Source organism: Taudactylus pleione, unplaced genomic scaffold (assembly GCF_031769625.1).
Source record: "Taudactylus pleione unplaced genomic scaffold, aTauple2 ptg000041l, whole genome shotgun sequence".
NCBI classification, from domain to species: Eukaryota; Metazoa; Chordata; class Amphibia; order Anura; family Myobatrachidae; genus Taudactylus; species Taudactylus pleione.
The window spans coordinates 46,202,928-46,226,755 of record NW_028284443.1 but is presented as its reverse complement, the minus strand read 5'-3'; the positions used below and the strand labels follow the sequence as shown (position 1 = coordinate 46,226,755).

Below are 23,828 nucleotides of genomic sequence, written 5' to 3'. Positions count from 1 at the left end.
GGAACCCCAGGGACGCCGTTCCCTGCCGGCCTTACACCCTGGTGGTCCAGCGGACACGCGGGGTAATCCACAGAGGGGGGAGCCCGCCGCCGCTACTAGCGCCGCCGGTCTGTCCCCAGAGACCGGCGGCATAAAGACTGCATAACTTTCCTCGCGCGCAGCGCTGACAGCACTGCACGCGGCTTACCTGGCCCCTTGAGTCCGGCAGCAGTCTGTGGGAGGTCCCGGAGCCACGCTAGCACTGACTCCGGGGTCCCGCTGCGATCCCCGGATCAGTACCGGCGTCGCAGCGCCAGCGGGGCTTGTTGGAGCGGCAGCATGGACGTCCAGATGGACAGTCTTATGCTGCCGCTCTGAAGATAGTAAAAAAATAAAATAAAATCTTCTTTAAAAAAAATTAAAACAAAGCTTAGGGGCTGCTTATGCAGCCCCACTGCTCCAGGGTGACCCGACTCCGGCCGGGCACCAGCTAAAAACTGAGGTGCTGTGGCTCGGGGGCGGGGTATAGAGGAGGACGGACCCATGTGCATCCTGGGAGCAGCAAAGCTTTAACTGCGTGGTGCCCGTGGATCCAGATCCAGCTATACCCCAAGGCAATAAATTGGTATTTCTTCTACAGGGTCCATAGGGCTCTACAGGGAGACATTGGGGTGTAGCTGGGGCCTGGAGGACCGGACACCAACAGCAAAGCTTTTCAATCCCAGGATGCTCCAGTCCTTCTACCTATACCCCGCCCACAGCCTTAGGGCACTTCAGTTTCGTTGGTGTCCGGCAAGGAGCTGGACCACCATAATAACAAGGGGCTGCCTTATACAGCCCAAGCTTTTATTTTCATTGATTTAATTCTTATTTCTACCAGAAGGGTGAGCAGCACCAGACTGTCTTCTGGGTGTCTGTGCTGCCACCCCATCACCCCCCGCGGCGCCGTGACTCCAAGCTTGTGCTAGGTACTCCTGACGGGTCTCCGAGGGGGAATAGTTAGCAAGCTCCCCGGACCCCTAGACTGCAGCCCGGAAACCAGGGGACAGGTAAGGCGGAACCCCGTTCGCAGGGAGCCGCATAATAGTGCAGTCTTGCCTACTGTCTCTGGAGACAGATCGGAGGAGCTGATGTGGACACTGGGGAGGCAGCCCATCACTACACTAGACCACCGAGGCAGTAACATACTGGCACAGAGGCATAATTAAGGCCAGGGGACCCGGTGGTTAACATCAGCCAAGGGAAAAAGGCACTCTCCCAGCAGCCCCTCCCCCCAGCTCAGGGCGCCATTCCATTGCGTTCCTGGTGTTCTCTGGGCTGCTCCTCCTCCACCCTCTGCCCCCTCAGAGACACACAGCAGCCATTTTAGGCAAGCAAATCTCCGTGAATTGCTGGGTCCAGTTTCCCTGTATACCTCTCCCAAGGGCCGGGTCATACAGTGCTATTTCCCTACCCACAACTGTGGTCTGTGTAGTTGATATTCGTGCCCATTGCAGAAAATGTGATTTTTCTTTCTGATTTCTATGTGACTTGTGCTAGCGCTAACTTCTTCTTTTCTCTACTGTCAGTTATAACTATCCCTTTCTTCTACAGTACCCTGTCATACTAAGGTATAGAGGGTCATTGTACCTCACATTTGTGAGGGCTATCACATACTTCACACCGCGTTGCACACTACATGGTTCCATATCTAACGCGGTTGTACGCCACTTGGTATTAGATGTAGCGCTTTTGCAACTAACTTTTGCCTTTTAAAGCGCTGTCACTCCAGGTGGCCTACCAGCAGTGCAGTTGCACACTATATTGTGCTACCTTTATATACATACTGTATATTGCGCTGTTGCACATTACCTTGGGCCATATATAGTGTTGTTGCATACTACATCAGGACATATATAGCGCTGTCATTTTTAATGCTGTTGCATACTACATCAGGACATATATAGCACTGTTTCATGTGATATTGGGTCACATATAGCGTGTTTGCACACTACATTGGTGCCATATTTCTCATACTGCAATGTGTTTACTGCATTGTATCATTACTATGGTGGGACGAGTAAAGAATAATAAACAGCCACAGGATCCTGCCCCTATTATGTTGTCCTGTAAAGCCTGCCCAGCGGGTTTGGTCCCAGGGGACTTTATACAGGATGGGCTTTGCACTAATTGCTACACAACCCCTGGTCCCTGAGCCACAGCCCCTGGTCCCTCAGCCCCGGTGTCTCTTCCTCAGGACCCTCCCTGGGCTGCCTTTTCACAAATCCTGGAAAAAAATTTTGAACATTGAGCCTGATTCAGATGCGCTCGCGAGCGCTCTGCGCTCGCAAGCGGGTCGATGGTGGCCCAGTGCACATGCGCATGACGGAGCCGGCTCCGTCGTGCGCATGCGCAAGACCCGGATAGCGACGGGCAAACCGTCGCTCCGGGTCTCGTACCAAAGGGGGCGTGCTGTTGATGTTGAGTGACAGCACGCCCCCTTTGGTGGGCGGGCCGGGGGTGTGGCTACCCAGACGGAGGCGTTCCGACGGGAACGCCTACCGTCTGGGGCCGGCCCCACTGACATCACAAGTCCCCGTAGTGGCTCCCCCTGTGGGATCGCCACAGCAGGTACTCCCTGCAAATCCTTTGCCTCCCCCATTGGTAGACATGCGGTCTACTTCAGTACAGACTACTTCTACAGCCTTGCAGCAACTGCTACACAAGGAAAAGCCTTTACCTACCAAACCTCTAAACAGGCTCGGTTTTCCTTCCAGTCCACTCCGTTACATGACAATCTGTAGTTTTACCAGAGTTCCCTCAATCAGACCAGCTATCTGATCATATGAGTGAAGCATGGATCATGCCTGGTAAAAGGTTTCAAATCCCAAAACGATTCAGTTCCTTTAACACTCTCCCAGCTATTGATTGCACTAAATGGGAAGTTCCCCCAGCGGTGGATTCTCATGTAACTCGTTTGGTAAAAAATGCCACGTTACCCATTCACACTGCTACCTTCATGAAGGAGACTACAGACGTATAGAAGCTTGTCATAAATCTATTTACTTTCTTACAGGAGCTATTACTCATCCTGCTAGGCCTGTGTGGCGAAAGCCATTGAGAGTTGGGCAGAAACCCTAGAATAAACACTTCCCTCTGATGCTTTATTATGTATCTCACATTAGGGATGCAGCCTCCTAATTAGGCGAGGCAGCTATGGATACGGCTCTCCTATTGTTTGGCTCTGTACCTGGAAAGCAGATTCAGATTCAAAATGAGCTCTGGAGTCTCTTCCCTATTCGGGGGACATCCTATTTGGTCCAGAGCTAGATAAAATTGTGACTACCTTGGCGGCTAACAAGATGGCATTCCTGCCCTCTGCATGTAATACAAAGCCTCGGACGTCATCCTTTCGCCCTAAAGAAAAAGCAAAGGTCAGTCTTTTCCATGGCACTAGATGTCAGCCAAGACATCCAAGCCTAGGGCGAAACAGGCCTGAACTACTAGATGTCCACCAGCCAAGTCTACGAACAAGCCTGCAGCCTGATGGGTCAGGCCTCGCCCTGGGGACTTCTTCAGTTCGTCCAGGTTTGGCATTAGACCACATCAGATGCCTGGTTAAGAGAAGTGGTCTCCCACAGATACACCCTCTCCTTGAGGCGCCCCCCCCCCCCCCCCCAACAGTTATTTTGCACAGGAGCTCCATTGGTCTTAACCAAGGCCCTGCTGCTCCACAAAGCCATTCAGTCCTTACTAAATTCAGGCGTAATAATTCGGGTCCCCTCCTCACAATGAGGCAAGAGCTATTATTCTACCCTATTCTTAGTTCAGAAGCCCAATGGGTTTCATCGGCCTATCCTCAATCGCAGATCTCTGAACAAGTTTATCAGGGTGCCAAAGTTTCATATGGAAACTCTCTATTATCCTAGCTATGGAGCCTGGAGACTTTATGGTTTCCCTGAACATTCAGGACGCTTGCCTACATGTGCCTATAGCGTCTTCTCATGAACAATATTCCTGGTTTGCTATACTACAGCAACATCACCAATTTCAGGCTCTACCGCTTGGCCTCTCAACGGCCCCTCCAGTTTTTACCGAGTTCATGGCAGTCATGGCGGCCTAACTTCATTGTCAAGGGATCAGACTGCTCCCATACTTGGATGATCTTTTGCTGTTGGCAAGCTCCCCAGAGACTCTTCAATGCCATCTGCAGGTAACCATTACCTTTCTACACATGCATGGTTGGCTGATCAACTGGATGAAGTTTTCCCTGACACCCTCTCAAAGGATGGTACATTTGGGAGCTCTCCTGGACTCTCTAGTTCAGAGAATCTTCCTGACGGCAGACAAGATTTCAGTGATATACTGTGTCGATTCACTTTGCAATGCAGGCCTTGGGATCAATGGTATCCACCTTCGACATGGTGGAGTTCGCCCAGTTTCAATCCAGGCCCCTGCAACACCTGATCCTCTCCAGGTGGAATGGACTACCTCATCTGCTCAGATCCCAGACGATGAGCCTCCCCCCAGAGGATTGCCTGTTCATAGCCTTGTGGCTACAGACTCCCCATTTGAACCAGGATAGTCCCTTTCGGATCCCGGATTGGGCTCTTATCACCACGGACGCAAGCCTCAGAGGGTGGGGCGCAGTAACCAGCCAACACTCCTTCCGGGGCCGATGGTTCCCAATCGAGGCAATGTTGCCAATCAACATCCTGGAATTTCGATCCATATACAGAGCTCTCACTCTCGCTCAGAATATTCTAAAAAGCAGGCCAGTACAAGTACAGTCCGACAATGCTACGGCTGTGGCCTACCTCAATCATCAAGGAGGCACTAGAAGTTAATCAACAATGATGGAGGTGTCCAGCATTCTCACATGGGCGAATGCAATCTCCCAGCCATTTCCGCAGTGTTCATCCCGGGTATTCTCGATTGGGAAGCGATTTCCTCAGCCGTCGCGATGTGCATGCAGGAGAATGGACTTTGCACCCAGAAGTCTTTGAGTGGGGTACAGGGGAAAGGACTGGAGCATCCTGGGATTTAAAAGCTTTACTGTTGGTGTCCGGTCCTCCACGTCCCACTTACACCCCAATGTCTCCCTGTGGACCCTATGGACTTTGAAGAAAGAGAGTTAACAAAGGTAAGTTTTACCATAACTCTCATTTTTTGCATATTGTCTAGTGTGTAAGAAAGAACAGACTGTATTTAAGAAATTATATGGGAAAGTAGAAATTGTACTACTTTGCCCTGATTATGTTCCATTTGATTTGTCTATGTGCACAAAATTAGACTTGTTAATATAATGTAAAGTTTTCTTAGTCTTTCTTTTTCTTGAAACCAGCTGCTGATGTAGAAATAACTTACAAGTTGCTCACTGCAAGCTGACATTTATGTAAACATCTGTCGCACATTCTACGTCGCTGGCTTAATTATACTGCCTAAGTAAATGTTTCTATATAGATGTTCCAATAATTTTATTTTCCCAACACTTGTGTTATTATAGAATATATTATGCTAAGTACTCTGCTTTCCTGCATGTCACCCTCTTCACATAATGTAACCCAAATTATTTTATAGAAGCTGTTACTAAAGAAGAATTTCAGGCTGTAATGTTTTTGGTAAAACCCAAAGTATCAACTAATGATGGGGACATTGTGCACTAAATAACATTTGCACTTCATACTATAATCTGTGACTAAATCCCTCAATAACACGGCTGTTTCTCTTTATCGGTCTAAAGTGGGCCATACACGGTGCGATAAAGCAGCCAATCCGACGGATTGGTACGATTTGGCTGCTATATTGCACAGTGTATGGGCCTGATATCGGACCAAGCACGCACCCTTGGGTATGTACATCGCACCCCCTGATCTTACTGCAGGATCAGTCAATCAGGGGATGCGATGTGCGATCCCATGCAGCGCTATGCGGGTGTGGGAGGGAGGAGCTGGCATATCGGGCGGGCAGCCACCCAAATGCACAGTGTGTGGGGACCGCCCGATATGTTGGACGTCGAATCTCCCGACGCGTCGCACGGTTCCATCGCAACATGTATGGCCGGCTTAAGGGCCTGATTCAGTATGTATGTGCAATGCTGAACGCAGGTTACCGATTATCGTGAATCTGCGCGTGCTCAGGACCCGTTCTGCGAATATGCAGTTTTCCAGGAGTGGCAAGGCCAGGGACTGTGTCTACAGACGCAGTTTCCTGGCCTCGCAAGCCAGCCAGCCTGAGTAAGCTTCAGCTTACTCAGCAGCCGGCGGCCCGGCGCCATCCACCATCACAACCAATGGTCGCAATGGTGATCCCAGCCTGCAATCTCGGTCATACACCTCCTGCTGGATTTACATATTAGCAAAGACGGAATTGCAGAGTTGCCAGTGTGCAGCTTTGCAATTCCGTCCAAAGCTGTATCACCCTCTAAGATCTAACTAGCAAAGTCTACAGTCAGGTGCATAAATATTGGGACATTGACAGAATTTTCATATTTTGGCCTCTATTCACCACCACAATGGCTTTGAACTGAAACAAACAAGATGTGCTTTAACTGCAGACTTTCAGATTTAATTTGAGGGTAATTGCATCCAAATCAGGTGAACGGTGTAGGGTTTACAACGGTTTCTATATGTGCCTCCCACTTTTTAAGGGGCCAAAAGTAATGGGACAAACTAAACAATCCTAAATCTAACTTTCACTTTTTAATACTTTGTTGCAAATCCTTTGCAGGCAATTACAGCCTGAAGTCTGGAACGCATAGACATCACCAGACGCTGGGTTTCATCCCTGGTGATGCTCTGCCAGGCCTCTACTGCAAATGTCTTCAGTTCCTGCTTGTTCTTGGGGCATTTTCCCTTCAGTTTTGTCTTCATCAAGTGAAATGCATGCTCAATCGGATTCAGGTCAGGGGATTGACTTGGCCATTGCATAACATTCCACTTTTTAGCCTTAAAAAACTCTTTGGTTGCTTTTGCAGTATGCTTCGGGTCATTGTCCATCTGCACTGTGAAGCGCCGTCCAATGAGTTCTGAAGCATTTGACTGAATATGAGCATATTATATTGCCTGAAACACTTCAGAATCATTCTGCTGCTTTTGTCAGCAGTCACATTATCAATAAATACAAGGGAACCAGTTCCATTGGCAGCCATACATGCCCACGCCATGACACTACCACCACCATGCTTCACTGATGAGGTGGTACGTTTTGGATCATGAGCAGTTCCTTTGCTTCTCCATACTCTTCTCTTCCCATCACTCTGATACAAGTTGATCTTTTTCTCATCTGTCTATAGGATGTTGTTCCAGAACTGTAATGGCTTTTTTAGATGTTGTTTGGCAAACTCTAAGCTGGTCTTCCTGTTTTTGTGGCTCACCAATGGTTTGCATCTTGTGGTGAACCCTCTATATTTACTCTTATGAAGTCTTCTCTTGATTGTTGACTTTGACACATATACACCTACCTCCTGGAGAGTGTTCTTGATTTGGCCAACTATTGTGAAGGGGTTTTTCTTCACCAGGGAAATAATTCTTCTGTCATCCACCACAGTTGTTTTCCGGGTCTTTTGGTGTTGCTGAGCTCTCCGGTGCGTTCTTTCTTTTTAAGAATGTTCCAAACGGTTGATTTGGCCACATCTAATGATTTTGCTATATTTCTGATGGGTTTGTTTTGATTTTTCAGCCTAATGATGGCTTGCTTCACTGATAGTGACAGCTCTTTGGATCTCATATTGAGAGTCAACAGCAACTGATTCCAAATGCAAATGTCACACCTAGAATCAACTCCAGACCTTTTACCTGCTTAATTGATAATGAAATAACGAGGGAATAGCCCACACCTGTCCATGAAATAGCTTTTGAGTTGATAGTCCCATTACTTTTGGCCCCTTAAAAAGTGGGAGGCACATATAGAAACCGTTGTAATTCCTACACCGTTCACCTGATTTGGATGTAATTACCCTCAAATTAAATCTGAAAGTCTGCAGTTAAAGCACATCTTGTTTGTTTCATTTCAAATCCATTGTGGTGGTGAATAGAGGCCAAAATATGAAAATTCTGTCAATGTCCCAATATTTATGCACCTGACTGTATATCCACTGTTTATTAAACAGATTTTTTTGCTAAACTAGTATTACAGTGTATGGAGATGTAATATACATGAGCTTATTGATTTGTATTGCTTGTTAAACATATGAACAACTCACATTGCTCGGCTATAGAGGGTGTGGTATAAGAGATCGACAGACAAAAGGTTGACAATGTATAGGTCGACATGCAAAAGGTAGACTGACAAATGGTCGACACCTTCTTTTTTTAGTATTTTAAGCCTAACACTAACTCTCCCTCAAGTGCGTAAACCTGACCGTCCCCTCCAGCACCCTAGCCCTGACCCAAGTGCCTAGCCCTAACCTTAACAATTTTGAAAGAAAAAAATTATATGGTGACCCTTTTTTTTTTTTTTTTTGCAGCAACCTTTTTGCACCTGTTGACCTATACATTGTCTACCTTTTGTCTGTGGACCATTCATCTGGATACTGGGTACAGAGACCAACATATGTCCTTGTAATTACTGGTGGGATGACTTTGTGTTGCAGCAATTGCCTAAAGCCTACTTAACCCCTTATATCCTTTATGAGAGTTTTGTTGTGCTATATGAAGAATCTTATCCCTAAGAAAATCCTACCAATCTCAATTTGCAAAAAACATTTGGCCTGCTGCATAGCTCAAAATTCCCCATATCCAGGCAATTCAATGGTCACAAGCTGGAAACTTTGGAGGAATACAAAATTGGTATTTATATTTATGTGATTGCTGTTTATCTTTTTATTATGCTCCCTTTCATTCTGTTGTACAACCTAGATTGAGGTTATGCTATAATACAGTTAAAATATGTTTTACCGTCATAATATAACCTGGTTCTAAACTGTTTGCTTTCTTCACCAGGACATTGGGAAAATAATGGTATACTCTAAAGAATAATAAAGCATGTAACAGGCACAGTTTACATCATCATTCAAGAGTTTGACGCACAAAGTGTGCAATTATTTATATAAAGGCTGATAAACTAAACTTTACAAACTGGTGATACAATACTATACTGGTACTGCAGAGTTCTCCATACATGCAGCATAGAGATGTGTACTTAGAATTACATTCAGTTATAGGAGCAGGAAAGTGATGCTGCAAATCTCTCCATCCAGACACAATTAAGACCATTTCTAATCACAATTAATTGTTGGTTCCAGAGCTTCACTTACAGTTGACTGTTGTAAAAGTCACTGACCTAAAAGTGGAGCTGTCTTCCACACATACACCACAACCAGCAGTCTTTACAGGCGAACTGAGAAAAAGTGCATGTTGCATTCATAAGTGATCTAGGGGTTTATTTACTAAATGTCGGGTTGTAAAACCCAACATTTTTGTTTGTGTTCATGCCCGAAATGTAAAAGGACCATGCTTTTACTAGCAAGACACGGCTAGTAAATATAGGGTATGAACACGAACAAAAATGTTAGGTTTTACAACCCGACACTTAAGCCAAATCCAGGGGGTTAATTTTCTTATGCGTTCCATTCCACTCATACAATCAGCCCTATCTAACATAAGGCTTGTAAGGGTTTCTGGCACTTGTTGCATACTTAAGGTTCCTGTATTACTTTCAAATGTAGGAACTGTCTAAATGAACTGGTTCTAAGGAACTTTACAATGTGACGCTTTCAACAACTATATCCTATTGACTGTAGAAGATTACAACAACTGCTAATAGATGTAAAACTTTAAATGAGGATGCTGACAGCAGACCATAAAAGCTTCCCTGAAAACACTGGTTCAGTAACTCACCGTTCTAGGTATGATTACTTTGCCAGCTGTGTAATTATTGCTACATGTAACATGGCATCTGTTGGGTAGTTTTCAAAATGGAATAAAAATGTGTATTAACAGTGACTGAATGATTTTGTACCGGAACCTAACAAAATACCATCTGTGGGCTGCAACTGGACAAAATAAGCTTTTCTACTTGTTTTACACCTCAGAGATACTAGTTTCTTTGTGTTAATGGCACTGGTATTGAATACAATCAGCTGTTGACACTACTCGTCTTCCTCTAGGCCCTCACTCCACAATCTTTTCTTATGTCTGATCACCCACTGAAATGCTCAATTTATTTAATATCCACTCTAGATCGTATAGTATAATTACAATTATTACTATTATTAATCTACACAGCAAGTTAAATACCCATAGTTATTTTAGTAAACATGAAATGACACACCCATAAGATACTACATGTGAAGGCTCCTTTGCTGCCCCATTGCCACCTAGTAATGCACAGACGGTGTAAATGGTTAGTATTACTGCCTCACAGCACTGAAGTCATGGGTTCAATTCCCACCACAGTCCTACCTGTGCGGAGTTTGCATATTCACCCTGTGCTTTCATGGGTTTCCTCCTGGTACTCCGGTTTCCTTCCACACTCCAAAATTTACTGGTAGGTTAATTGGCTACCAACACAAAATGAACGCTAGTGTGTATGTGTGTGCGCATGTGATAGGGAATATAGATTGTAAGCTCCACTGGGGCAGGGACTGATGTGAATGGCTAAATATTATCTGTTAAGTGCTGCGGAATATGTGTGCGCTATATAAATAACTGGTAATAAATAATACATTTTAGCCGCATGTAATGATTTAGTAAAAATATGAAATTCTTCAAACTCCTAATGGCTATTGTGTGTCTTCTGCATAAGTCACATAACTTTAAATAAACTTAAATAAAACAATGACACAGAGAGAAAATGGCATTAAAAAGGTTAGCTATTTATTGATGGATCAACATGTTAAAGACTGTATGGTGGCAAGAAAGGACGGCCAATAATCAGCGCAACCCAGCAATGCACCAACACAGAAACACAACATGCATTGCAGATGTAATTCGCTCTATGGGTGCTTACAACACAAAGCAAAAACGAAAAATCAAGATGAGTATACCCCAAAAAAAAGATCAACTGCAGCCGAGCTGACTGATCTACCGTTATGTCCCGCAAAAAAATAAAATAATTAGCCAATAATCAAGTGAATAGAGGGGGCCATCTTTTTCTATTCAATTTTTCTAAGTGTAAAAATTATTTTCTTCAGTGGTATATAATAATGAGAAATACTAATAAATAGAACAATAATAATCGTTAGATCATAATAAGGTTCTAAAAACAATACTTTTCTTTAAACTAATATGGTTTTATGGATACAATTGTATCTCTAGTGAACTGATAGTATTCAGTATTATTAGCAGGACATGGTGGTACACAGTGTAACCTGCACATGCAGTTAGTAGACATGACCCTACTTTATCTTTGCATTCAGTTATGGGGGCAGTTGTCTGAGGTCAGAAATATACGAAGTGAAGAAATTTACAAAGTGTGGAAAGATTTTAAACAACAGTTAAAAAAAATTGTTGAACAACATCTGAGACCAGGTAATTACCAAATTCATCTTGAACTTTTGTAATATACTATCTAACCATGTCTCGTAAAAAAAGATGCACAAGCAAAACTCTTAAAATGCACTTCCACTAGGCGATCTTAATGAGCGATTGCACGATTACGACATCATAATCGTGCAATCGCTCATTAATCGTGCACAAATTGTGCACTATAATGTCGGAAACGACCAGCGATGCGCGCTCCCGCTGGTCGTTTCTGACATCAATCATCGCCCGAACATACCAGTCAATCTGCTGATAACGACAGATTGCCCATGTTCGGGGATGAGGGAGGGTAGCTACACTGAACGACTAATCGTGGTGGGGATGGGGAACGACGGTACGATTATGATGTTTTAATCGTACTGTCTATCCTTAGTCGCCTAGTGGATGTGCGGCATTAGAGCTATGTGTGCAAATGCCAGGAGCATAGCAGATAAAATCTGTGAACTAATTGCAATATTGACAAAGGATGAACTAGATATTGTAGCAATTATAGAGTCATGGTGTAATGAAAATCATGACTGGGACATAGCTATACCAGGCTATACTCTATTTAGAAAGGACAGAATTGGGAGGATTCGATGAGGAATAGCTATGTATGTGAAAAACAGCATAAATGCTACTATAATACAAAATATTGAATCAACAACTGAGGCCCTTTGGGTGACCATAGAAATGGGGAACAAGGACATAATTTGCACTGGGGTATTCTATAGACCACCTGGACAAGGGCAGGAACTGAATAGGTAACAAACAATTGGTGAGGGAGCCCCACTCGCAAAAATGCTATTCTGGACTTAATACTCACAAATTGTGACAGAATATCGGATATAAATGTGGGTGAGTATAAAGACAGGGTCCAATTCATGCCATACAAAAACAAAAATTGTGTTAGATTTTAGGAAGGCTGACTTTGCAGAGATGGAAAGATGTGTTACTGAGTCAGTGGCAGATTGGAGGAACTTGGAAGGAGTGCAGGAGAGGTGGGAAAAAAAAAATGCTATACTAAAGGCGACAGACCTTTGAGCTTAAAGGGGTCAGGGTAACACCATTAACAGAATTATTCAACCAGTCACTAGTATCAGGAGTGATTCCAGAGGACTGGAAAAGAGCAAATGTAATACCACTGTACAAAAGTGGCAGTAAAGAAGAAGCAAGTAACTACAGACCAGTGAGCCTTACATCAGTAGTGGGATAAATAATGGAAACACTATTAAAAGAAAGAGGTGGACTATCTCAAACCCAACAATTTACAGGATCTCAAACAGCATGGATTTACTCAGGGGAGATCATGCCAAACAAATCGTATTGACTTTTTTGACTGGGTGACAAAAGTAATAGCTCAAGAGGGGGCCATAGATGTAGCTTATCTAGACTTTAGTAAGGCTTTTGACACGGTCACGCATCGAATGATAAACAAGCTGGAAAGCTTGGGATTGGATTCTATGACTATTAAATGGATAAGATCTTGGTTGCAGGATAGGAAACAGAGAGTTGTATTAAATGGAGTGTATTCACGGGAGGGAAAGGTTACCAGTGGAGTACCCCAGGGATCTGTACTTGGGGTACAAAAGTATGCAAAATGGTAGACACACCAGGAGGGATAAAACAAATGACTGGGGATCTAGGTAGACTGGAGGAATGGGTAAGAACATGGCAACTACAGTTTAATGTCAAAAAATGCAAAATCATGCACTTGGGTCTCAATAACCTAAATTCTAAATGTAGTATCAAGGACACTATATTGGAAAATATGGAGGAGGAAAGGTATTTAGCAGTCACCATTTCAGATGACTTGAAGGCAGGCAAGCAATGCACCAAAGCATTGAGGAAGTCAGATGCTTGGTTGCATAGAGTGAGGAAACAGTAGCAGGAAAAAAGAAGTGATAATGCCACTGTATAGGTGCTTGGTACGGCCTCATCTAGAATACTGTGTTCAGTTCTGGAGGCCATATCTCCAGAAGGATATAGGCACATTAGAGACGGTACAAAGAGGGGCAACTAAAATGGTGCATGGCCTACAGCACAGAACTTACCTGGAAAGACTAAAAGACTAAAAGATCTTAATATGTATAGTTTGGAACAGAGAAGGGATAGGGGAACATGATAGAAACTTTCAAATACATGAAGGGTTTTAACAAGGGACAGGAGGGAAGCATTCTTCAAAGGAAGAGATGTACAAGAACACAGGGACATGTACTGAGACTGGAGGGAGGTAGGCTCAGAGGAAATATGAGGAAAAATTACTTCACAGAAAGGGTAGTGGATAAGTGGAATAGCCTCCCATCAGAGGTGGTTGTAGCTAAGACGGTGGAACAATTTAAACACGCTTGAGATAGGAATAAGAATATCCTTAAGAGAGACGTAAGGAGCAAAAAGGGGCAGACTAGATGGGCCAAGTGCTTCTTATCTGCCGTCAAATTCTATGTTTCTGTGAAAATCAACAAGCATAAAATGCATGGACAATGACATTTAAAATCAGATCTAAAACAGTAAAAGGTTATAAGCAGCCAGCAATGCAAAAACTTCTAATGCTGAAATAATGTACAGTATCAAATTATGCTGCTTTAAACAAGCATCAGTATTTGTCCATAATCCATATGAAGATAAAATGCGCTTTTCAAAGGGAAGTGAAAGGTTTATATATAAACCTTAAATGGATGGAGATAAAGTACCAGCCAATCAGCTCCTAACTGCTATATCACTAGCTGTGTTTGAAAAATGACAGGAGTTGATTGGTAATTTATCTCCATCCAAGGCCTAGTAAATATACTCCATAGGGGTATATGCAATTGGGCGGGAGGTTTAGCGAGTAAAACCTTGCGCCCTTCGATTACCACAGGTATGCGCGCTCCCTATACCCGCGGTATCCAATTAAAAAAAACGGTCACCTGCCCAGAGATCTAAGGTAGTCTCTGCAGCTCCCGGTTGCCTCCACTCACTCAGGAGGGGGCTGCTGGTAGTCCCAGGGGCTGCTGGGAGATGTAGTTCTCCCAGCGCCGATTACAGGGAGGGACACACACACTCACTCATACACACTCCAAAACACTCACATACACTGACATACTCACCGCTGCTGCAGGACCGAGTCCTTACGCCGGAGGAAGAAGACAGCGCTGCGGAAGGTAAGTAATTAAGTTCTAATTAAGCTAATTGGAGACTTCCAATTGCTTAATTAGTTCTCAGGGGGGTTCCAGAGCAAGTCCCGCTGATTTTTCCTAAAATTAACGATTTTAGAAAAAAATCAGACTTGCTCTGGAGATGAAAGGGGGAAAAAACCTTCTGGTACTCAAAATCTAAACGACCCTGCACCTGATTGAATAGCAAAATCCCGCACCTGCAGGAAAAACGGTGTGGGATTTTTGCTATTCTCGCCCCCAATTGAATATACCCCATAGTCTATTACTGTCGGTGGTGGTATGGACAGTGTGTAGGTTTAAAATACCTTTAGTGGTTCTCCAGGGACAGATGCTGTTCCTGCTGTGATCTTTGTCAGCAGCCTCCCGCTGATTAGACTTACAGGTAAGTATAGGTGTAGATGTTCCTCTTCTCCATTTGGCAGTGAATATCCATGTCCTTCCTCGGTGTCTCTCCTTTACCGGTATTGTAGTATCAGTGAAACTGGTCTTGTCCTCAGGTGGGTATACAGTTGGTCAGTCACCCTCTCGCTAAGTAATCAAGTTAAAACTAAAAGGGTGGAAGGGAGGCCAAATTTTCAGAGGCTCATACCATGTGACCCCAAACTTTAAATACAACAAACTGTAACACCACCCCCTAAAACTAACTCGTTACAACTATACAATGTGACCCCACACAATCCAGTCCATAGCCTTGTGGTGTAACCCACGTCAGCCATACTCTGCCTTCTGTTCTTCTAAATTTTTTTCCATAGGTAATTAGTTAACCTGTTTGGAAAACTATTGTTTGTATTATTTTAATTTTATCTATATAATCTGTTTAATTGCTTTTCAAATATATTTTAATTCTCTTTCAGTTCATATGTTCGATTTGACATCATTCGTAGAATTATGACCCAATTCTTTGGAATAGATGTTGTCATGGTGATGGTCATAACAGACATTGATGATAAAATAATCAAGAGAGCCAATGAGGTAAACATATAATGCTAATTCAGGACATAGCTATGTTTATGATTGTAGCACTGTGAACTACTACACATCTAATTACCAGTGTAATAATGATAGATAACACATACTGAGGGTCGGTTTGGAATACTGCTATGTTACAGAGTAATTACACTGCTTCTAAATTACATGTTTGATATTATTCTTTAAATATGTAATGCATAAGCAGTATGGTATGAACGGTCACATCACATACAATCTAAATCAACTTACCACCTAAATTTATATTTATAGTTGTATAATCCTCTTTTAGGGGGAGATGTACTAAGCCTTGGAGAGAGAGAAAGTGGATGGAGATAAAATACCAACCAATCAGCTCCTAACTATTTTTCAAACACAGCCTGTAACATGGCAGTTAGGAGCTGATTGGCTGGTACTTTATCTCTCTCCGAGGCTCAGTACATCTCCCTCTTGTAGGCAGAACTGTGGTAACGCTGCCTCCGGTGAGAGCTATACTTTTCAATCTCTCTGACAAGGGTTTCCTGGAGTCTTGGCTGGTCATGAACTAGTCTCCCTCTGGCACACTAGAGATTTAGCTTTGTAATTGGGTAATATTTCAGAACAGCACTCCTATATGCTCAGTATATTTTTCTCATCTTTAAGGAATTGTTTCTCAGAGCATGTTCATTGACACACAGTGTGATCAGATTGTATAACATAAATAACTCCCAAAACTTGTGTTAAAAGTTATTTTCCTATTTCACTGTTCACTTTAATTGACTTTACTGACAAGTCACACTTGCAGGGCTAAATTGATGATGTCGATGTTCTGCAGGAGACTACCACTGAAGCTATAATAACCACTTCTTACTGTGATCTTGTTAAGTTGCTGCCAGCTTTCACCGAGCAGCATTTAGTAATAGTCTCCTGAGTGTGCTGCTCCATCTGACACAGTGCAGTTATTTCGGGCTTGTTCAAATAGCTGTTATTTCCTTGTGACATTTCCATTTCCTTCACACTGCGGTGCCCAGACATTGATGTTACACGGAGTAGTATGTAGGATCACGGACCTCTGAGGTAGATTTGTTCTATTCACATTGCACCACTGTAAATGGAAGGTTCATGTCTGATAGCCACCAATGATCTTTGTAATGTTCTTTGGTCATAGGAATAATAATTCAAATGTTTGGTGAGAGAATAATGACAGCGTGCACACTTTTACTTTCCTGTCACAGTAACATGGCTGGATTTTTGTGATCCGTGTTAATTATCTAACACAAGAGGTAAATCTACTAAAGGGCAGTTTGCGTTTTAATAAACCGCTGGATTTACTAAAGCCAGAACCGTTAAGAACCCACCGGGAATCTAAATGTTTAGAAACCACCACAAGACACATTGCCATCCAAATTCTTTACTAGTAATGAATAGAGACTGTCAGATTTATCAAACAACGACTTGTGAAATCACCAGAAAATCCCACGGTACAAAGTAGGTGGTTTGGTCAGGTGATTTGGCTCAAACCGCCAATCCCGTCACTATGGAAATTTAGGCGAACGAATAGAGCAAATATATATATATATATATTTTTCTAATATATATATATAAATATATATATATATATTAGAAAAATATTTTTAAATGACAGTATTAATGAAGCACATTTGTATGTACTTTAAGCATTAAAAGTTGTTTTTATTATTATCCTTTGTTTATGTGGCGCCACAAAGGTTCCGCAATGCCTTACACAGTACATATATGAGCACACAAGAAAAACAGTTAATAGTAATACAAAACAATGCAGGAAAAAGGACATGGTTTATAAACATAGCTGCATAACACAAGCAGAAGGACCTCGGCAACCAAATGTTAGGTGCCAATTGGGGAGTTAGGAGTAAAAGATACTATGAGTGGGGTGAGGAGAAGCACGTGAGGGACGAGGGCCCTGCTAGTGAGAGCTTGCATTCTGAAGGGGAGGGGCAGACAGACAGGGGCGACACAGATGGGGTAGATAGTGAGGAAGGAGCATGGAGCAGTGGGTTAGGAATGGATATGTGCTACGGAATGTGTGTGTTTAAGATGACCTGATGTGTACATCCTATCTCTGACAGAAAATAGATTTTATTTATGTGTTATTTACTTGAGAGATGTACAAAATAAAGTTGTAGCGCTTTCATTTTTGTGTGTTACATTTTACCATCTAAATACATCCTGATAAAAATGCAGCTATTATAGGAACTGTCCGCCATCTTAATACAGTAGTGAATACTTTAATCCCAGCTGCTGGGTGCTATGCCATACTCCTGTGAGTGGGAGCATCTCACATTCTAGACCCACCCACAAATGGGTGCAGCCATGCCCAACATGCTGTGGTCCCACATAATGTTGCTGTACCCAGGCCCAGAATTTGTCTTGGCAGCCCTGGAGGTGACCAGCAGAACCAGGAGGGAATGGGGCTTAGTGGTGGGGTAGCAAGGCCATGGAGGTGGCTGAGTGGAGGAACAGGAAAGGCGGGGGAAAGAAGCAGAAGGTTGGAAAGCAGACTGATGAGAGAAAAAAGGGGGAACAGTAAGTGGAGGAGACAAGAGGGGAGAGGATAGGGATGGATAAAGTAGAGGATTATGTGGGCACTGAATAAGGGGGGTGATTGAAGTAGAGGTGTTCATGCTGTGGTAATAAGCGAGATGAAAACTGGAGTGGAGGCTGTGTGATGTAGGGACAGTGTGGATAAAAGTTGTTAAATGTTCAAAAGTACAGGTAAAAGAACAGTGCTGCTAATGTATGAGTGCAGCTCCAAAAGTGAAATATAAAGAGAGGTATGTGAGTAGTGGGTGCAGGAATTGGTTATTAATATAAATAATGTTTAAAGTGGACAGATGCGATGCAATGGAAAAAGGCAATACAGTACAAACAGGATGTTCAGTAGTATGAAGGCAAAATTTACAATGCATAGAGCCGGTCCAGTCAGAAGTGTTTTGTACAACAAAAGGCCCCCATACATCAGAGATTGATTGCAGCAATCGTGCAATTTGCAATCGATTGTGTATAAAAATCTTTCCCTTTTTCAATCGATTGCTGATTGCAGAGATGACACAATCGATTGAAAAAGGTAAAGATTTTTATACACAATCGATTGCAAATTGCACAATTGCTGCAATCGATCTCTGATGTATGGGGGCCTAAAGATCAATCAACAAGAGCAACACGCAGATAGGGGAGTACTTCAATGTCCAAGCAGCGAGTGCAGTAAGGAGTTTCCTTCTACAAATACTTTGTATTTTACTGTATGGGGGGGAGAGGGATTCTTATTTTTAATCCAAGCTGTTGGCTGATACACTAATTCACCAGAGGTTTGGCCATTTAAAATCTGGTGGTCATCACTGGTGGATTATAAAGCACCCTTCAAACCATTTTTTAGTAAATCAGTCAGTTTGGACATCAACACTGACAACAAATTCATTGTGTAAATTTACCCACCAATAATTAAGTTTCAGTAACTACATTTGAACATAGGAGCTGAACATCCATGTTCTCTGGGAGAGATTTATCTTATTGAGAGGTTAGGGAGCTACAGTGCCAGATAAGAATCAGCCCGATATGAAAAGCTGATGCCGTTTAGAAATGTCTGTATACTGTTTTCCTATAACATGGCAATGGTTAGGATGTTCTAACTTCATTATCTTTCATTGCAAGTTATAGTCCTCTGATATCTATTATAGTCTTGTGTTATCTTACTGACAGGTCGTGTGTATAAAAATAAATACCCTCCCATTATGAAAACCTAATTTTAAAAGATTTTCCACTCCTAAAATATTTACATAATAGAAATGTGATAGATTGTAATTAGTTAGTTGAGTTTGTTTATGACAGCATTTTTTTTTTTATATATTTTTGGTGTATTATATGCTTCATATGTAGCTTCAATACAACCATGACATTTTTATTTCCTCATCTATGACATGTTTGCAACTCAAAATGTCTATTTGTTTTAATGGCGGGCAAGTTATTATTTAGTATTGTTTAATAAAAAAAACTAACTAATTTTAGAATGTATACTGTTTGGCATATTTAGGATCCAGATCATTATAAAAAATGAGATGCCAGCAGTGCATTTGAATAGCTGTGAAGACATTGTGGCACATTTATTCACAGCTTGCATCTTAAAACCATGTCTGCATATAAAGTGCACAAATGCACATTCAGTCACCCAATCACGTTTCAGAGCAATAATATCTCTTGTCACTAAGATCAAACTAATATGTCTTTTATAAATGGTTATCCTTTCACTATACAGAGCACTTAAGGTTCTTGAACAAGGGTTCACAATACTAGACTCTCAGAGCTGGTGACCGACTATATAAATGAGGACATTCCTTATTAATCCTAGGTATTTCTACTGCCAGTTTTGAGGATAACAAAGGATTTGAGATTGTGTTGATCATATTCTGTACAGTAAAAATAATACTCTTTCAAAGGAGACTACCTTATTTCTCTACCTTTACATAAACCCCAAGTGTACTAGTATTTTGGCTATTATAATTATTTTGCTGCATTTGTTTTGGATACAGCTTAACTTGTCTCCGGTGTCCCTGGCTCGTGCTTATGAACAGGAATTTAAACAAGATATGATGGCATTAAAGGTAAGGATTCAATGAGACACTGCATATTACAGGGAATATGTTTTTTATGAATTGCTAGTTGATTTATAATGTGCAGAAACTAGATAAAGCAGGTGGTGGTGGTAAGATGTGCTACCATGCTAGGCTTTCATGTTCCTGTAAAACATGTGCCTGTAGATGACTGCGCACATAATGATTCTTCTAAGCAACAGGACTACCACCATATTTGCCCTCATGTGAGAGGCCACATTAAACTAGATCTGACCTTTAAGTGCTCTGGTCACGCTGGGGGCTGGTTATGATCACCATACGCACATACTGATAGCGGCCATTTATCATATTCATTTTTCAACATGTTAAATAACAGGGACATTGATCTTAATAAAAAATTTTTATGGTATTGGGCTTGCTTTGGAAAAAGTTTTAGAAATAAATACAGCACAATATGAATAAATCACTGATGAGTCTGGGTGCACAGCGCAAACTTTTGCGGTTAGAGTACCAGGGGTGCCCAGAATCCTATCACAGCAAATAAGCAGCCCATCGTGCACCATCCCATCTGGCATATCACTTACTGTTTGGTGGGCACCAGGTAGGAGAGGGAGAGGCTGCAATCTTTGCCTCCAGTGAGGGTGGGCTGGGGTTTAGGTGGAGGGGGTGGCCGGCGTCGTCCTTCTGGCCAGGGCAGTTCTAAGCAGTGAGCTGCACTGTGACGCAGCCAATAATTCAAGCCGCTCTGACTCTTTTGGTCGCTTCACAGTGTCGGGTGGCAGGAAAAGTTTGCCTTGCTGACCATCCGAGAGATATGGCGTAGGGAGAACACTGTGTTTCCAGTAGTAGAATGTATGTAAATTATCTAGCTGCTGTAGTTTTAAGAAGTTCTCAAATAATGAGAGGCAATAGTTCTAGTTCTGGTTACGTTAGTTAGGGGCATGTGAAGCTGCTGCCTACGTGATTACGTGATTTCACTTTCACATTCCCCAGCTTGTGATGAGAAATGTGTTCTTTTTTTTTTCTTTAGGTTCTCCCTCCCACAACATACATGAGAGTTACAGAACATATTCCACAGATTATATCTTTTATAATGCAAATTATTTCAAATGGTCATGCCTATGCTACCTTACAAGGTAATTGTTTTCCTACTTTCATAGATGACTGTCCATGTTTCTTAAAATAGAAATGTCATAGTCTCCTATAATATTAGGGAACGCAGGATGCTAGAGTGTACAGCAGCTGCTGCTTCTGAGAATGGACACAACACATTAACAATAGAATAGCTCTCTACTTGGGCTACCAAGTTCTTATCATGTTTTCTTGGTAGACCATACACTGGTGGCCAAAATTGCGGACACATTTTGAAATGTGAATGTTTTTCAGCTTTGAATGCCTATAAAAACTGTTTCACTTCACGCAGTGCAATGATTCATATATCAAATTAATGGAAATTTAATGCTGAATTCAACACAATAAACATAGGTCAACTATTTGCATTACAAGGGAAGTTATGCTACTTTCAGTCAGACAAAGAAGCACAGATGCGTGAGATTCAAGAAGCAGATTGTAGTACAGCTTCTACCAGCCAATCGGAATCGTCGTTCTGAGGACCAATCAGCTGTCGTTTATGAGCAGGTGCAAGGTCATGTTCAAAGGTGGGAAAGGTCAGTTTGGCTGTTTCATTTTGCAGAATAAAGTTGGTTGCTGAAGTGCAATTACGGTTGGATGTTTGTGTGTATTGTTTAGTGCTATTGACGGTGTAAAAAATAAATACAACAATGTTGTCCAGGCAAAGTGGTGACTGGTCACCCAGGAAGAGATCCAGGATTGTGGTGTTACGTGAAAATGGTCTTTTGTATTCAGCAATTGCGAGAGAAGTTGGGAATGTGACAACATCAGGAGTACGAAAGTTTTGTTTACACTATCAGGAAACACAATCTATACAAAACAAAGGAAAAGGCCGGAAAAAGTGCACAACAGCTGTTGATGATAGGAGAATAAAACTAATTTACATCAGGGACAGATGGATGTCATCTGCGGCCATTAGCAGGGAACTGAGTGCAACTGGTGTTTTTGTCAGTGCAAGAACAGTACAGAGAAGACTAACGGAGGTTGGCCTAAAAGGTAGGATTCCCCGAAAACAGCCATTGCAGAATAAAAAGCAGCAGCAGAAACTAATACAGTGGGCAAAAGAACATATTGTATGGACAGAAGGTCAGTGGAAACAAGTGATATGGAGTGACGAAACTAAGATATCGATATTTGGTAGTGATGGGAGAAAATATGTGAGACGTCGCATCAGGGAAGAGGCACATCCAGATTGCATTCAAGCGACAACAAAGAATCCTACAAGGACTTTCTTCGGGCTGCACCCACTCTATGGAATGCCTTACCACACACAATAAGACTTACCTCTACTCTTCAATCCTTCAAGCGTTCCCTGAAAACTCACCTCTTCAGACAAGCTTATCAGATTCCAGAACCGACCACATAACCTTCATAGCTTCCATGTCTTATCACATCCCCTCTCACAGTCCACACATTACCTCACATATTGTCTTTCTTTCACATACTCCTGACATTTTGCCGACATTCCTGTGTGACTGGATCATGCAGCCCACCAAGAAACTCTGCATTCTGGCCAGACCAAATTGCAATATATATAGCACCTATCCTTGTGTATCAATGCCTGTTTCCCTATAGATTGTAAGCTTGCAAGCAGGGCCCTCTTACCTCTATGTCTGTCTGTTATTACCCTGTTTTGTTCTATCAATGTTTCCAATTGTAAAGCGCAACGGAATATGCTGCGCTATATAAGAAACTGTTAATAAATAAATAAATAAGTGTTGTGAGCTGGGCATGTATGACAGCAGATGCTGTAGGCCGCCTTCATGTCATAGATGGCACACTGAACAGCAGAAAGTACATTGACACCATCCTACAACCAAAACTTCTACCTTCTATCAGGGATCTTTTTCCAGATAATGCCCCATTTTTTTTCCAGCAGGATTTAGCTCCCTGCCACACTACACGGATATGCAAACAGTGGTTCACGGTGAATGACATACATGTGCTGGGATGGCCAGGAAACAGCCCAGACCTGCACCCCATAGAACATTTGTGGTTCCATTTGAAAAAAACTGGTACATCTGAGGCATCCATCCAATAAAATACAATTAATTGAGGCTACAATTGTCTCATGGCACCACATAATAAAGAAGGAAGAGCTCCAAACATTGTTTGGCTCAATGCTACATCGCTGTGCTGCTGTCTTGAAAACTAAAGGATACCCAACGAAATACTGATAGGACAGTAACATCATAAGTACACAGGAATTTTCACCCTAAGTGTTGTTTTCACTGCATAACTTCCCTTGTAATGCAAATATTTGGCCTTTGTTTATTTGTTTGAATTCAGCGTTACATTTCCTTTCATTTGATATATGAATCATTGCACTGCATGAAGTGTAACAGTTTTTATAAGCATTCGAAGTTGAAAAACATTAAGATTTCAAAAAGTGTCCGCAATTTTGGCTCATGGTCTTCTTTTATGTTTGTCCATTTTCATTTCTACTTTATCCCATCCTACAGTATAAGGTTGTCCACAGAGATTCCCTAATTCCTATTGTAAAGAGCGAGTCTTCCTCAGGGTTACAGCTTCAACCTTTTGGCTTCTCTGTGTAAATTGTAGTGAAA

At 42.3% G+C, this 23,828-nt stretch overlaps 1 protein-coding gene across 2 annotated transcripts in view; it reads left to right on the top strand.

The window, feature by feature from the left end:
- The window catches only part of CARS2 (cysteinyl-tRNA synthetase 2, mitochondrial), a 141,470-nt gene that overhangs the window by 25,863 nt on the left and 91,779 nt on the right, over positions 1–23,828 (top strand). For both annotated transcript variants that reach the window (XM_088458430.1, XM_088458422.1), the window contains exons 3-5: positions 15,433–15,550; positions 20,089–20,160; positions 21,161–21,266. In XM_088458430.1, the coding sequence (XP_088314556.1) occupies positions 15,433–15,550; positions 20,089–20,160; positions 21,161–21,266 (296 nt within the window). The remainder of the gene's footprint in view (positions 1–15,432; positions 15,551–20,088; positions 20,161–21,160; positions 21,267–23,828) is intronic.